Genomic DNA, 17,116 nt, shown 5'->3' on the forward strand with positions numbered 1-17,116 from the left:
CATGGATGGCGCTCGAGGCCGTTATCATCATCATCAACTTTTTTCTCCGCCGCGATTTTCCGCTATCCACATCGACATCAGTATTGCCAGCTCCAGCCTTTTGTGGTATGTTAGAGCGTTCGCCGTAATAGTAGTGTGATTGTGGCTTTCCCGTGCTGCCGCCGAGCTTCGCAGTTTTAGCACGTTGTGCAGGCACCTAAAGCTACATGGCTGGGAGTTAGCTCTCTAAACACAGTAAGCGTGCAGTGGGCAGGGAACGCGCGTGTGTTCACGGGTCAGAAAACAAAGTGTACAGTGAAGCTCCGCCCACATTCAGCCTCCACGCGCAGAATTCCTCCACGACGAAAAAGTAGTCCGCTGCTTAAACGTTTATTGTTACCCTAAACAAGAAGCTTATCACAAGAAAAAAATTATGAGCTCTACACTTTTGATACGTGGTTTGTTTGATATAGTGAAACACTAAAAAGCTGATTTCATTGTCTGTTGCAACTGGACAGCGGAGTAATACAGGACGCCACGCATCGCGGCCCAGAGTTAGCCACTGCTGTTCTTTAAAGTTGTATCCTACTACAGCACCACGTGGTGTGTCACTGCGTTGTGCCACAATGCATTTAACTGGCTATAACCCTGACTGGTAGCGATTCTCTCGTATTAGATCACTACGATAACAGGGTGCATGGCAGAAAGGAAGGCAGCAAAAGTGCAGTCACTCTCAATTTTCACCAGTCAGAACCTAGAAACTGTATCTTAGGCCACAGTGGACCAGAAAAAAAAAGGGTACGACGAAAACATAGTGCTGAAAGCCAGCTGCACCGCGTACAGTGCGGCTCAAGTGCCCGGGCATCAACAGTATGGTTTCATTTTCGCACCTTCAGTTTGCGGCAACATTTGGGCCCACCACTGAGATTGCAATCCGGGGAAAAATTAAATTCGCAACCAATCACTGGAATTGCAATCCAGCGAAAAATTCAATTCGCAACCAATCACTGAAATTGCAATCCAGCAAAAAATTCAATATGCAACCAATCACTGAGATTGCAATCCGGCAAAACATTAAATTCTCAACCAACCACTGGGATTGCAATCTGGCGAAAAATTCAATTCGCAACCAATCACTGAGATTGCAATCCGGTAAAACATTAAATTCTCAACCAACCACTGGGATTGCAATCTGGCGAAAAATTCAATTCGCAACCAATCGCTGGGATTGCAATCCGGCTAAAAATTCAATTTGCAACCAATCACTGGGATTGCAATCCGGCGAAACAATTCAATTCACAACCAATCACTGGAATTGCAATTTGTCGAAAAATTCAATTTGCAACCGATCACTGTGATTGCAATCTGGGGGAAAATTCAATTCGCAGCCAATCACTGGGATTGTAATCTGGAAAAAATTCAATTTGCAACCAATCACTGAGATTGCAATCTAGGAAAAAAATTCAATTCAACTAACCACTGGGATTGCAATCCGGAAAAAAATTCAATTCGCAACTGCTCACAAGATCTCGGCCAAAAAACCCCACGTAAGTCTATGGCATCAGACACTAGTTAGTTCGTATACTGCTGAGCTCAAGTCAGTCAATTCAAATGTGCTCCCATTTTCTCAACAGAAGGCATCTCCCTGTTGCACAATTTTTTTTGTCCTTTTAAAGGGGCAAAGCTGCGTGCTCGTCACGCACTGCTGTCACGTGTGTGCCATGGTGCATCTTCACGTGTGACGACATTGCTTGGTGTGACGACATTACTGCGTCGCACCATGAAGGAGAATGCAGAAGCCTTTACCATTCAGAAGTACAGCGTAAACAATGCCGATAGTGTACACGCAGCAACCCGTCTAACGGTGTTCAGAAAAATAGTCACTGCCGCATAGTTTTCACCTCAAAAGCCGATGACTGCCGCCCCAGTTTTCACCAAATAAATTTTTTATGATGCAAACAGTTTTCTGGTACGTTTGAGGGGCCATTAATTCGGACCTTTGGACATTTTCCCCGTTCCCTTGAAGTGTGAAGTTACAGGATTTTGCTATATTTGTATGCGATTTACAAACAAAGGTTTTTTTATTCACACACCTCTGCCACAGATTCTGCTACAACGTACATTCACATAGGATGGAAATTAGCAGGCTGATATAACATGGGTTGAGCTTCGTTAAAGCGGACCTCTGTCCCTCAGAGTACCTCGGCAACGCAAGGCGACTGCAGCAGTGATGGCAACTGCCATTTGATTATTAGCGTATACTGCAGCGCGTGAGTCTACTCCAAATCTAAGCCTGATGAACCCGAACTAGCTGCCCTCACTCTCCTAGAAAAAAAAAAAAACAAGAGTCAATTCAAAACTTAAATTGTCACTCCTTCCCCTGCAGCCCTGGTAGGTCAAGGAACCATATCTTTGCACCACGTCTGTAGTTCTTCACAAGCCTGTGCTCGCTCACCTTTTATTCATCCATCATCCTAGCTGCCGCTCGCTCACCTCTATGATGTAGGTTAGGACCTCCCTTTTGCCCGGAGGCTTGAGGCTGTTCACCCACTCCTGGCATCCCTCTTGCAGCATGAACTTGAAGTGGGACCGCACCACCCGCTTGAGCTCAAAGTTGCCCCGGAAGGCATCGTGGAGCAGGACCAGGCGCTCCAACGGGGTCTGCACCCAAGAGGAGAGGACGCATCGTGAAGAAACCCCTCTCGCAACACTGACAACAGTTGAAAGCGGCCAGAAAGAGGCTGCCGTGAATCCTGCGCCTCTTAACAGCAGTTTCACGGTGCTAGCTTGCACACAGGAAGAATATCCCATCCTTCACTGCTCACACTGAGCACTGGCTGAAATATGCCACAGGTGCTGGAGCACCTCTCAATGGTATCCACAGAAAGAAAGTACGGCCAAGATAATGTGAGGCATTACTCATCATCATTATCATCAGCCTGACTACACCCACTGCAGGGCAAAGGCCTCTCCCATGTCTCTCCAAGTAACCCTGTCCTTTGCCAGTTGCGGCCACCGTATCCCCACAAACTTCTTAATCTCATCCACCCGCCTAACTTTCTGCCGCCCCCTGCTACGTTTGCCTTCTCTTGGAATCCACTCCGTTACCCTTGAAGACCAGCGGTTATCTTGCCTTCGCATTACATGCCCTGCCCAAGCCCATGTCTTCCTCTTGATTTCAACTAGGATGTCATTAACCCGAATTTGTTCCCTCACCCACTTCGCCCGCTTTCGATCTCTTAAAGTTACACCTATCATTTTTCTTTCCACAGCTCGCTGAGTTGTCCTTAACTTAAGCTGAACCCTCTTTGTTAGTCTCCACGTTTCTGCCCCATAGGTGAGTACTGGTAAGATACAGCTGTTGTATACTTTTCTCTTGAGGAATATTGGTAAACTGCTATTCATCATCAAAGGCAATGCCCACCACTCCAAACACTAAACTGCAGTTCTTGAAAACATTTCGATAGCCTCTAGCCAGTGTCAGACAGTGACGCAAAGTTGCAGCTTCGAAACTGCAACTACTAATGTCCAAACACCGGATCGGAAACCAGCACGGGTGGATGCAATTCGCATGGCCCCAACGGTACTCACAATTGTGTGCAGCTCGAATTCCCACCGCACTCTGGTGTCCTTTTCGGTGACTGTTTGCTTCAGCTGCTGGTTGCACGTCAGCTTGAGGCCCGGCAGGTTCTCAGTCATCACCTTCTGCCTGGCCTCAGGATCTTTGGCCTCCGCGTAATACCGCAAGAGCTCCTCCGCATACTCCTGGTAGCCCTGCATGACGAGCCAGCAGTTTTTTTTTTTTTTTTTTTTTTTCCGGGACACCCACAGCCAGTGGAAACTAGCACACGTGATGCAAGCACACCACCACAACTTTCGATGCAGTTCAGTGTCATAACTGCCTCTGCTGGCTAAATCTTTCGTTACCAAAAAAGAAAACAAAAAAAACTACCGTTTTAAATAGGTATCAGACAGAATTATTTTCTTCGAAATGTGCGAGGCATAAAAAAATGCAAAAAGCATGAAAATGATGGCAATAGAATGTGCTTTCTGAAGATACTTATTTCAACACGAATGCTTGGTGTGAATATTGCAAAAAAAATTAACAAACACAAAAAAGTTGAAAATTAGGAACAAAAAATTGTACTGACAAGATATTTCTGGCAGAAAAAATGGGGCCCGGACAGAACACATCTGTTCCTCTGCCACCATTCATCACTGCACCTCATTTATGTGGAATGTCGACAGATGGCGTGACAACCTAATTCTGTCTGTGCAAAGGACAATTACAGTAATGTGAAATTCGACCGCAGCTCTTCACAGCTGGCAAGTGGCGTGTTACGCTGCTAGCCGACCTCCTGGATCTTCCTGTGGCAGCCACCTTCCAGGAGGCTTTTCACTCTGCTCCTTGGACAACCGGTTACGCCGACTACTACACCGACAACATGGAAGCCAGGAATGGGCGCCTCTCGAGCACACACAAAGGCAGGCAGGCAGGCAGGCAAGTGAAGCAAAGAGAAGGGGAAGAGCCCAGGGAAATGCCGATCACGTGATGTCAACATCACATTAACTCTTTCCTTACCACTGGGAAATTGGCTGTTTTTTGTATGGTTTAGTTGCGATTTTTTTGTGCAACAGCTACTAAATGTACAGTGTCATGCGGTACATAAAAGTGAAGGTAAATGAACGTGCTTTCAAGCAGTATTTATTTTTAAGAAATACAAAAAAATTTATTTCCACAAAAAAATATTCATGAACAAAAAAAAACAAAAAAATTCAAAAAGTTTCTGAGTAAGGAGTAATATCTCTGGCAAAAATTTTTTACCGAAATTCCAAAATATACAAATTGTGGGTATATCAATAGGCAACATTTCTGTATAAAATGATACCCATACACTCAGTACTTTTTGAGTTAGAAAAAATTACAAGACGCATAGTGAAATATTCAAGTTCTTGATTGGTCCCACTTAATTTTTTTTTTCAAGGAAAAGATTAACTTATAGCACAATACTATATACCAAAACGTGCGTGTTAAATGCACAGTACAAAAGCACATTACGAAAGAAATACAGTAATAACAAAATGGGTAATAAAAATTAGTAATCACAAATAATTAATGAAATTCACTGCAAACTTTCTAAATGAGTAACTTATATTTTCAGAGCAAAAAATTCTACAACGCTTATGATAGATACAAAATAGTTAGCACTGCATAGAAGAATATCACAGCAAAATTGAAAGTCATAGCTCAAAAACTTTTGGAGCCATAAATGTTTCATTCAGCCAGATTGGCGTGCCAGTCACCGAAACAGTTTCTCGTTGTGAAGCACAAATGCACATTGCATGTGCGACAGAACACATTCGTCTTGTGTTCAACTTTCATTTCTGCATAGCACTTCCTGCAGTTCCGGCGGACGTCCTTTCTTTCAGGCCTGTGCTGTACAGCTGTGCGTGGTGGAGCTGGCGAGGGAGGGATAGGTACTGCTGCTGTGTCCTCTAGTTCTAGGAGCTGTCCAATCAGCTCTGTCCTGAAGGCCAGCTGGTCAAATCGAGAAAGCCTAGAAAGCTCGGATGCTTGGGGATGCTGCGTGCGATGTGCTTGGAAAATTATATAGCTGTTCACAGCTGCGATATCCAAGCAATGGAAGAATAACGTTTTCCACCATCGGACGCATTTCCTCAAAACATTGTATGTGGCAATCAGCTGGTCCGACTTGTCGACTCCAAGCATTCCGGCGTTATATTCGTCAATGAGCTGTGGCTTTTTTATGGCAATTTGATGCCACTTCCCATCCTTCTTTTCTCGTCGTTTGGCAAGCACGTGCGAGTTAGCTGTGTGTGCAGTGCTAACCATATGCACAACACGTCGATCCTTCCACTGAAGGTACAAGACTCCCTTGTCCCTCAGCCAGCGGATGTCTCCTCTTTTAGCTTTCTTCTCCCAAGTGACGCCTTTCAGTTCTGTGGGGAATCCCTTGCGATCTTTCCGTGTCGTTCCGCACGCTAGTGTCTTGCGTTCCAAGAGGTGCACAAGAAGAGAGGTGGAAGTATAGAAATTGTCCATATAGACAATGTACCCACGATCAAGGTATTTGTGGCAAAGCTTTGTTACCACATCAAAGGCCAGCCCATTGGCACTTGGTTTCTCACGCTTTCCTGTATACACAATGAATTGGATGGTGTAGCCAGTTTTCGGGTCCGCAAGAACCCATAATTTGTAGCCCCATTTCACAACTTTGTCTCTAATGTATTGCCGAATTCCAGAACGCGCTTTGGATTTCACCATTCTTTCGTCCACTGAAATTTCGCGATACGGCTGGAACAATGACGCGGAGCAGTCGTTGATGTGCTGAAGAAGCCAGGACACCTTGTCTAGTTTCTGTGCGGCAGCGCCGTTAGTTTATGGGTCAGAAATATGCAGCATGGCAAGGAGCGCGGTGAAACGTCGCCTTGACATAATGTTTGGAGGGAGAAGCCCGGAAAACAATTTTGATGTACTCCAATACAAATGCAGCCGCGGTAGTTCCAGTACTCCCATGTACAATAGTAGGGCGATAAACTTCATCATTTCTGCTGGGGTTACTTCTTTCCATGAACCATCCTTCTCGCTGTACGTTGGTTTCTTGAGGATGTGCATCCACGCCACGGAGATAGAAGCATTTAGGAGGCGAAAGTCGCCTCTCTCCCGCGACCGCAGAGAGTCACAGGCGCTGTCTGCTTCCTTCGACCGCCGCCGGATGCCGCCCTCGTCAGGTTCCCGAGGACGACGCGCGCTCGCGCCGTCGCGCGCATTTCAGTGCTTCCGCGGGAGAGTATTTGCGCGGCCAACATTTTCTTCACAATAATGTCATGCTGCCCTGAGTTATCGTGCGGTAAAACGTGGCTTCGTAGTACGGGAGGCAATCGACATTCGAAGTCTAACCGTTGATGTTTCCTGCGGCTTGGCGCTCTTCCGCCTATTGGTGGGCACTGCCGCGCGCGATGGCTGCCCTTTTTTACTTGATGGTCCTGAAAGAAATTCGTTGGATACACATCGCTGCTGGTCACTGGGAGCCTTGAAGGAGATGACACTTTCTTTGCAGGACTTGTATCCGCTATTACAGTTCGGAACAAAGCACTTACGTCCCATCGTATGCTATAACGAGGCAGTAAGACGTACCAGGTCCACGGAGATATATATAGACCAGGACTCGAGCGCGAGCACTCTACCACGCCGGTCACACAGCTTCTGGAGACTAGAACACACGACCCCACTCGCTGTTTCGAGGGTGTTACGTGTTACAGTGTATTCCTTATTTTTTATTTTTTCTTGGTTTCTTGTCTTCCGCCAGTTTGTGTCCGAAGCTGCTAAAAGATTTGGCGGAGCTCCTCTGCAGGGAGTGAGGGGGGGGGGGGGGGGGGGGGGCATTTCCCAGCCGTCACTGTGCACAAGAAGGGCTGTCTTGCTCGCCATTCTCAGGACAGTCTGACCGGGGCAGCGACGCATTGTGTTAGCCCATTTTGACCCGAATACCCAAATAGAAGAGCTCAAGCATGACTAGCTACAATGGACCGCTCCACCACAAGATGAAAGAGGCCGCTCGGTGACACGAAGCCGTATCGATACGTGCAGTGCCCAATTAGCAGTGACAGCGTTGTGATGCCCTTGCAGCTAAAGAGGCAGGGGAGATAAGGAGCCAGCTGGGCTCGTTCATCGTGGGATTCGACCCGCCTTACAGGGAAAGTACAGCGTTTGGAAGCCCACTTCGGCGTCCCTCTGACCGCAGGGGATGAAAAGGGAGCGGTGCAATGTTAAAAAAAAAAATGTGAGCCCGTCCGTGAGCTGGCTAGTTTAGCCACAGCTACAAGCACGGCGTCTACAACTACTTAGCCGCCGTTCTCCGTGCAAGCCGGCTGGAATGGTAACATTCTTGATACCCCATCAGCGGCCCCAGACCACAAACGGAGGGGTTCCCTGTAACACCCCGCCAATATATTCCCACACTGCTTTTTTTTTTTTTGCACGCTCCGCCGTCCCCACGGAGATAGAATCGTCCCGAAACCGCGCCATGCACCGCGCAGCGCGGTGCCCAAGCGGGCACAGCGGGCACCGCGCGTGAGCGCCATCTGCGCGCCACGGAAACCGACCTCCCTTCCTCTCCTCCACGTGACGTTTTCTGGCCGCCCGCGCCGGCCGCGGGGGCCTGGAGTTGCGCCTCCTAAAAGCCTTCTATCTCCGTGATCCACGCATACTTGTTTGTATTTGCACAAATAGTGCAAATCACCTCCGCCGTAAAGAAAAAGCGAAAAAAATCGAGCGCTCGCGATAGCCGCTTCGGACCGCTACGGAGCGTCATCCCGAGGTCAATGCCCGGATCTCTCTGGGGTCGAAACTCCACGCTTCTTTGGGCTGGAGGAAGCACGTCATGCCCAAATGATGTGGACACTCTATAAATAAAGAAAATAATAGTTTGAACACCAACCGGGCAATTGAACCGGCTCTAGATATCCATAAACAAAGCGGACGCCGATTCCGAAACTTACCTGCGGGTAACAGCTGATGTTCCCGGCTGATCGGCTGCGTCTTCCTTATCTGAGCTGAACTCCAACGACGCGACATCGATGTCCGAGTCATCTGTGCTCGATGAGTCTAAAAGATCACTTGCCGGGTCGTCGGGATCGAGCGAAACGGCGATCTTTCGAGCGCGCGCGGTTTCGGATGTCGACGCCATCACTCCGCTCAAGTGCGCATCAACCTTCGCACCCACGCGCCCTTTAAAAATCGCCGCCACGCGGTAAAAATGTGAACCGTGCAGAAACGGAAACTCTAGTTTGTCTACAATCACCGAGATGGCGCCAGAGGTACTGGGCGCAGTGGTTTTTTCAAAATTCGCGCTCAAAAACTTCGCTCATCGACGATCGAGTTCTAGTGCCGTGGTAAGGAAAGAGTTAACGGAGTCGCACCCGAGTCTACACTCCTGTTAAGTCTTAATCCGTGACCCAGTAAGCACTGCCCTAGCATGCTACTCCTGCCCTACTCCTCCACCCTTTACCTTCTCCCTTTCCACAACTGAACTCTACCACTCACATTACAAAGCAGATGATTTTCCCGCTCACGGAAATCTGCTGAAAGAAGAATGAGGTGGGAAGAAGGGTAAACAAACCTCGAGGTGCTTCTCCTGGGCTTTCTTGACCCTGGCTTGGCGGTACTCGAGGCGCTCCCGCCATTCTGCAAGCTCGTCGTCACTGTGAGCCTCACAGCACTGGTCTCCCAGCCGGCACTGGCCGTACACCTGGTGACTGAGTCAGATCGAAAGTGGGCTCGCTGTCATGCCACCTCTGGCTATTTGCTATTCGCTGTCGTGCCACCTGTGGCTATTTGCTATTCGCTGTCATGCCACCTCTGGCTATTTGCTATTCGCTGTCATGCCACCTCTGGCTATTTGCTATTTGCTGTCATGCCACCTGTGGCTATTTGCTGTTCGCTGTCATGCCACCTGTGGCTTTGCTGTTCGCTGTCATGCCACCTCTGGCTATTTGCTATTCGCTGTCATGCCACCTCTGGCTATTTGCTATTCGCTGTCATGCCACCTCTGGCTATTTGCTATTCGCTGTCATGCCACCTGTGGCTATTTGCTGTTTGCTGTCATGCCACCTGTGGCTTTGCTGTTCGCTGTCATGCCACCTCTGGCTATTTGCTATTCGCTGTCATGCCACCTCTGGCTATTTGTGGCAGCAAAATGTAGTTTCGACAACCAAGAAATGAAAGCTTTACACAATTCATTCTATACTGGTTTGGTTTATTGGTGTTTAACGTCCCGAAGCAACTCAGGCTATGAGGGACGCCGTAGTGAAGAGTTCCGGAAATTTTCACCACCTGGGGTTCTTTAACGTGCACTGACATCGCACAGCACAAACGCCTCTATAATTTCGCCTCCATCGAAATTCAGCCGCCACGGCCGGGATCGAACCCGCGTCTTTGGGATCAGCAGCCGAGCGCCGTAACCACTGAGCCACCGCGGCAGGAATTCATTCTATACCCAGTAGACTATCACCAATTCAAACTTCAAAGGGCCACAGATTTTTTCGTTTGAATTATCCCTTCACTACGACCCATAACTAAATGTGGTTTGCTGTATGGAGAGCTCTGTGAACGAGAAAACTGTTTTTAAACCTTTCTTCAGAGCAAACATTGCTACAAACAAGTGCAGCATAAAATATGGGTGGAAGGCACTGATATGTTTACTCCACCAGCGACGAGCCTCCACCAGCGGTGGCACCCGTGAAAGGATGGCTTCACCACACAAAACGAGCAGCTCGTGATGAGCATGCATTTTCGGCACGCAGGAAGAGTCGCGCAGACGGAAGCGAGAAAAAAAGCACATCTGCGCCTGAATGGCGAGACTCCTTCCAAAATGAAGACCAGCAATGCACCGAAACGGTGTGTAGCTGGGCTTGGTTCGCTGGTTCGCGAAGCTGTTATCACCATGAGCTAGTAATGAACCTCAGAAACCGAAACTGTGCGCCAATGGGGAGTCTCCTATCGCTTGGAGTACCAACTGAACTTTGACATGGCCCCTCTTCCGGCCGAGTCCAATTTAATCGGCAGGAAGGGCTGAATCCCCCGCTCATGCAGCACTGCAAACCTGACATATCTAACCTCAGCCGCCACTTTTCCAAGCGCTGGGAGCGTTGAAGTAAGACAAAAAAGCTTGAATTAAGCAAATTCAAATTTAGGAAAAACTGCAATACGAATTAGGTGGCTTGAAAACATATCCAGCCAAAAAAAAATTTTTTAATCTGTTTCAATTAAGCAAAAATACCAATCAACCGAGTTTGAATTATTGCAAGTATACTTATATACGTGTTTCCCTGTATGTGGGCACAAGCTCTCAGCTGGCCACAGCAGGCCAAGCAAAACTTCCACATGTCCTGAACTAAGCCCGACTGGAGGATCTAACGAAACTGCCAAAAATTCTATAGCACCCAATGCAGTCGGTGTGGCCGCACCCTGCCCATGCTGGTCAGTAAGCGGGGTTTAACATCATCCCCTCATGTTTGGTGCATTATGGCCCAAACTCCCAATTACAGCAGTAGAACCTCGCTGTTACATTCCCGGGTGCTGCGTTTCCTCAGATGCGAAGTCTTTACCAGCCAGTTCCATTTAAGTTCTCACATAAGCCCATGCAATACAGGCTTGGCTGTTAGTTTGCAATCGTCAAAGCACTGCCACACGCTACACCACAAGTGTCACTTTGCGATAGTAGTTAAACCCGTGCCGTCATGTTGACAACCTACGTTTAGCGCACGCCCGCGGAACAGCGATGACAGTCCGGCCAAAAATAGGTCTCTAGACTCATCGGTGATTGGCCGTCACGTGTTCAGAGGCTTCAGGAGTGTTGTGCGCAAGCTGCTGACGCCGAGCACACTCACGGGTGGCATGAAATTGGTTGTGGCTGTTGGTGCAATTCCACTGCCGCTGAAGGCAAATGCCCGAAGGTGCGAAACCGAAACTATGCCCCACAAACATCGCAAGGTAGGTGGCGCTGCAGGAGGTACGGCTGCGCTAGTTGGTTCCAGGCATGTTTCTGCCGTCCTTGTTTACCTTACCACCTGTAGCCTAAAACACAGTTCCAATAGATGATGACTGTGTAGGATTAAAGCTGCTGCAATTAAAACAGTGTAGAAGTGAGCACGTGTTCCCAAACATCGCCTCCTCTGTGTGCATTCCTTCCACAACAGCTGCTCAGCCAGATGGAGAGTTATAACAGGACATTATGCAAAAAACCCCAACAGCCACAAGGCCTTGCAAATTCCAGAAAAGCATGGTGCCCTTACTATAACAAAAAAAAAATGAAGGCAGACAACGATGAACAGAGAGCGTTTCCGGGCAACTCTTTTTTTTTTTCTCTCTCTCCATTCCCATGGTGGTGGTGGTGGTGTGACACTTTTTACTAACAGCCTTTATGTTAGGCGTTCAATAGGTCCTGGGCCAAGGTGACGAGGGCGCGTTGCAGGTTCAGGTTCCGGGAGGCAAGCCAGATGGGCCACGGTGGGGGTGGCGGGAAAGGATAGGCGGGGGACTGGAAGGCTACGTGGCACTGTGTAAGGCAGTGTTCTATGTCTGCATGTGTGTGTGGACAGTTTGGGCACTGAGGTGTGGAAGTGTGCCGGCACAGATAAAGTTTGGCTGGTGTATGTAGGAGATTAAACTGTATTCGGCGAAGAATGCGAGCTTCACGGATCGATAAGGATGGGTGTGGTGTAGGTAAATCAGCTAAGTCCAGTTTTTGGAGCGTGTAGTATTCGTCAACAGTGTCTCTGTAAGCCCTGACCGCCTGCTCCGTCGGTGGGCTCGCCCATGGGATCCCCGGCACCCGATGTATAGTTTCGTAGGCAAGCTGGTGAGCCAGCTCATTGCCGGGGATGCCCATGTGACCAGGGATCCACCGAAGGGTCACCGGTCGTGGGCTTAATGCTAAGAGGGCGGCATCTAAGGCCGATCGGGTAGGGAAAGGGAAGGCACGCAGAGCTGCCTGCGAGTCTGTATAGACAACGTATTGGGGGGCGGGGGGTAGGGTGGCAAAGTGTGTGATGGCATCTTCTTCCTCCACCCTTGCCTCTCTACAACCAGCACCCACACAACCGGACCATACACCTCCCCACCCTCCACTCTCGCCCTAGAAATACACGGGATCGCCGATGCCATGAGAAACGTTCTATTGTAATATACTATGCTAAGTACAGCCCATCACCACCTCATGTTTTGCCGTGAGATAATGATGGGCCAAAGCCTGCCGCATTTCAGACTTCCTTCAATGTTAACACAAGTTGTTTTCCTTTAATACAGAGGAACCGCTGTTCTAGTCACAACGTTCGAAACATACTTCAGCATGTCTGCACAGTTTGGGACTTGAAATCTGTACACGACATCCAAGTCAGGGTACAGAATTTTGCTGTCCACTTTGTTTCTAATATTGATGACACGCACTACAATGTATCAAGTGTAAAAAAACAGCTTGGGCTGGAACACGCTCTACAAATGCAGGAAAGTTCTTCATCAAAAACTTCTTCAGGATATATATTCCATTAAAAAACTAGTTCTGACCCAACTCTATACTGACGCCTGACAATGTATCACTGCAGACGGACCACCTATTTTAGGCTGAGAAAATCAGCTGCAAAACTAAACACTTTTAAATGCCTTCATTTTCGAAAAACTATTTCTGAATGGAATGGATTGCCTGAGGAGACGGTACCCACGTTATCCAACAAATTTTCTTCCACACTGCGACTAGACCGACGACATCTCCTGCTGAAAAACATTCAGCACCACCGGCAGCTGAATGTTTTTCAGCAGGAGATGTCATCGGGCTAGTTGGCTTGATACTTCTAATGCCATGAAAGGTTATGAGCAAAAAAAGACGAGATGAAGAGAGATGACACGACAGGACGAGCGCTCGTCCTGTTGTGTCTTCTCTCTTCGTGTCGTCTTCTTTCTGCGCATAACCTTTCATGGCATTACATGTGTGTTTTTCATTTTCCCCGTAATGCCAAATAATAACGCCGGGGGTATTACGATAAAGAGATCACTCCTCGCAGGCATAGATGACAAAGAACGTGAAAAATGAAATACAGAGCTCCCGAGTGAAAGGTCATTGCATAAACTCACTTTCGACAGATTGAGAGCCCGTTGCGTGGGACACCACGAGGTGGCGGCCGATGCTTCCACGTGCGACCGCCATCTGACACCAGCACCGCACGGTGTTCGGCAGAGTTGCAGTGCTCGCGGAATTCCTTCTCCTCGTCAAAGTTCTTGCCGCAGAACTCGCAGGAGAGGTCCGACGACTCCGTGTCGGCTGGAAGAGAGAAGACAAATCTGAAATATATGCATCACGTTATTGCACGTTAGTGCACGTCAGCGCTCTGTCTTGTCCGCTTTCTGTCTTTTCCTAACCGTGTTCGCGCTGCTGAAATCGTATGGATTCCCACCAACTAGCCCACCAGATTGTGTTATTATATATGCATCAGCAGCGCGAACACAAAACAGGAAGAAGAAGGAGAAGATTGTACAGGGCGCTGAACTTCTAACTTTTATTTGAACGAAACTGAACCCGCACTTATATACACACACCAGGTAAAAGCCCACCAGGGGAAGTAATCAAGGTGCGCGATCGAAATGGGACCCACAAGATGTCCAGGGCATCAAAAAGATAACAAGAATCACACTATACAATGAGTTTCATGAAATGAAGCACAAATGACATGTGGAAAAAAAAAGGATGGAAAGACAGGGTTCAGTGCGCGCGAATGACAAAAAAAATGGAAAGACAGAGTTGAGGGCGTGAATTTTGCTAAAAAAAACCCCCTAAACTCTGTTTTTACATCTTTTTTTGTCATTCGAGCACACTCAGCTATGTCTTTCCATCCTCTTTTTTTCCACATGTCATTTGTGCTTCATTTCATGGAATTCATTGTATAGTGTGATTCTTGTTATCAAAAGATAACAAGAATTGGGTGGGGGAAGGGGGGGGGGGAGGGGGTTAAAAGTAATGCACATTCAGATGATTCCATGCCGGCATAGTCTATGTAAAAATATAAACAAAGGCGCATTTCACAACATGAACCAATAAAAATCTTTCCTTAAATTTACAAACTCACAAGTACTGCATTTCTTGCTCCTACTCTACTTCTGTTCCATAGGTCGCTGCGGTGGCTCAGTGCTTATGGCACTCGGCTGCTGACCCGAAAGACACTGGTTCAATCCCGGCCACGGCGCTCCAATTTCGATAGAGGCGAAATTCTAGAGGCCCGTGTACTGTGCAATGTCAGTGCACGTTAAAAGAACCCCAGGTGATCAAAATTTCCGGAGCCCTCCACTACGGTGTCCCTTATAGCCTGAGTCGCTTCGGGACGCTTCGGAAGCACACAGAATTATAAAACTAACCTATGAAAGATAATATTTTTGAAAACTTCAAAATTTCAAAGTACAAGAACAGCAAAACCATAATGCATAGCTTTCACTGAGTCTACACATCAAGGATCCATGCTTTTCATACCCCTGAAACACTACATCAACAATAAGCCCTCAGAGACAGCTTTTAAGTACTTTTCTCTCTCTCTTCTTTTCTTTTGAGAAAACATGTTTTCTGCCAACTCTGGAACCTTCGAACGCTGATGTGAAATGTTGACATCCCATCAAAAATGCTCCATGAATAGAATAACCAAGTGCAACCTTGAATGCAACAGTTTGGCGCAAGAACACAGGGAGTTAGTTCCTCCTGAAAAAAACTCCCTGAAGGAACTGACAACCTGAAGGAACACAACACATCACTACAATACCCAACTTTGTTCCTGTCAAGTATGTGTGAAAGCAGTATAATGTAACTATGAATTATGGACCAATACTACCAACAAGCCCTGCTTAGCTATGGAGTTCTTGTGTAATGAGTAAGAACCTTGCTGAGGAAAATTTACGAAGGACATACACACACAAAAACGCTTCCAAAGCATTGAACATGAGATCAGTAGCTACTCAATACTTGCATCTCAAGAAGGAGAGCCAATATCATACATCCCAAAAATTCATCCGTCAGAAGAAAAAAAATAAATAAAGCGCGAAGGCCTTGGATTGATTCTGAAGCCAGCAACAAGCGTAGCTGCACTAAGAAATATCGGAAATGCCTCATATTTTATCTCCGCAGATGATGAGCAGCTGGTGCCTTTATGGAGCAGGAACATATACATCAGACCAAGGTCACTGATTAGATAAGGAAACAATCTGACAAGAGAAAAGGGAAGTGAGAACTAAATGACACACCTGGACTGCCGACTGGCAAAACAGTACACTGGGGACGGGACGAAGACAATAAAGCGCACAAATACGGTATCGACTCGCAACTGTCACTTAAATGCACAAGTCCACCCAATAAACTGTTTACCTTGGAAGCATTCATCTGCCTTCTTGATTTTCCACACTTGCCATCGCCAGCTGCGATACTATTTTTTATACTAGTTTTAGCGTTGAAACTGTGATGGAGACTTCCTTAGCCACAATTCCGTGCACATTCCACATGTCCTGGCTGCCGTGCAAGCTTCAGAATGTTGCCAGATGCTTGATTTCCTAATCCCGAAGCTTTATGAATGACGGTAGTTCTGCTTATCTCACGGAAACCCTAATGCAGATGAACTCCTAACCTTTGCAATACTGCTTCAATGGTGCACAGATTGGAATGGCATGCAACAATATCAAGTAATACCTACAGCAACAGGACAAACAGGAAATGCACACACTGTCCACAGAGAGGCCTCTCAGTGTCTAGCAGAGCTCAGATTAGAACTAGATAACCAGAAAGCATAATAACTGCTCACTGATAAAGGCTCCCACAGGTCATAGATAACTGAGGACAACCACATTTTATCTCTGCATAGTGAGGCAAGTTTTCGAGATCAAATTAAGGATGCATCTGCAAAGTGAGGGCTTCCTAATGATCTCAATGGCTGACACTGAACAACTGCACCCATGTGCAGTATTTTCTCTAAATTAACCAGGGCACAAACATTTCTAGGCGGTTGGCGGGGGGGGGGGGGGTCATGCTCTTGGTGATGTGAGGTGTCTCATACAATCTCAACTGTGATCGACGCATGTCATGCCAACAACTGGGCAGAAAAGGGCTGTATGCTAAACAAAGGGGTGACGATCTCTGTGTCCTCGCACCAACTCAACATGTCCTAAGCCCACACATTGCAGAGTTCTGCCAACGGATCACTGATGTGTGGAAGGAAAAGCCAGCATATATGATGCGCAAAAGCATCAGTAAATGCACAATGAGCAACAACCTGGATGGAACGGAATATGGCCTCTCTGACAGCGGCAAAAAAAAACCTCTGAAGATGGCAGGGGTAACAATAATTTAATGAGGTGAAATAAGCGTCGCAAGAAACTTCCCAAAATAAACTTCTTTCGACAACAAAATTATCCCTCACTACATAGTAATAAAAGTATCTAGTAGTACTTCCTTCAGGCAAGTGTTGAAATTAGGATGCAGGTTATATGCAGGGGTGGGTTATAAACGTGAAAATATGGTATGTAGCATATGTGGTAACTCAATAGATCAAAGGAAGCAAATGGCAATGCTCACGCGATAGATGTGCTGTG

At 47.2% G+C, this 17,116-nt stretch overlaps 1 protein-coding gene across 1 annotated transcript in view; it reads right to left on the reverse strand.

Annotated features, from left to right (window-relative positions):
• The window catches only part of LOC149346947 (ATP-dependent RNA helicase with zinc finger domain-like), a 64,333-nt gene that overhangs the window by 44,854 nt on the left and 2,363 nt on the right, over positions 1 to 17,116 (reverse strand). The window contains exons 3-6 of the mRNA XM_089586760.1: positions 13,631 to 13,817; positions 9,123 to 9,258; positions 3,571 to 3,753; positions 2,473 to 2,640 (exon numbers count right to left, since the gene is read on the reverse strand). Coding sequence (XP_089442886.1) covers positions 2,473 to 2,640; positions 3,571 to 3,753; positions 9,123 to 9,258; positions 13,631 to 13,817 — 674 coding nt within the window. The remainder of the gene's footprint in view (positions 1 to 2,472; positions 2,641 to 3,570; positions 3,754 to 9,122; positions 9,259 to 13,630; positions 13,818 to 17,116) is intronic.

The sequence above is a fragment of the Amblyomma mixtum genome, chromosome 4, assembly GCF_055824585.1.
Source record: "Amblyomma mixtum isolate Tamu chromosome 4, ASM5582458v1, whole genome shotgun sequence".
NCBI lineage: Eukaryota > Metazoa > Arthropoda > Arachnida > Ixodida > Ixodidae > Amblyomma > Amblyomma mixtum.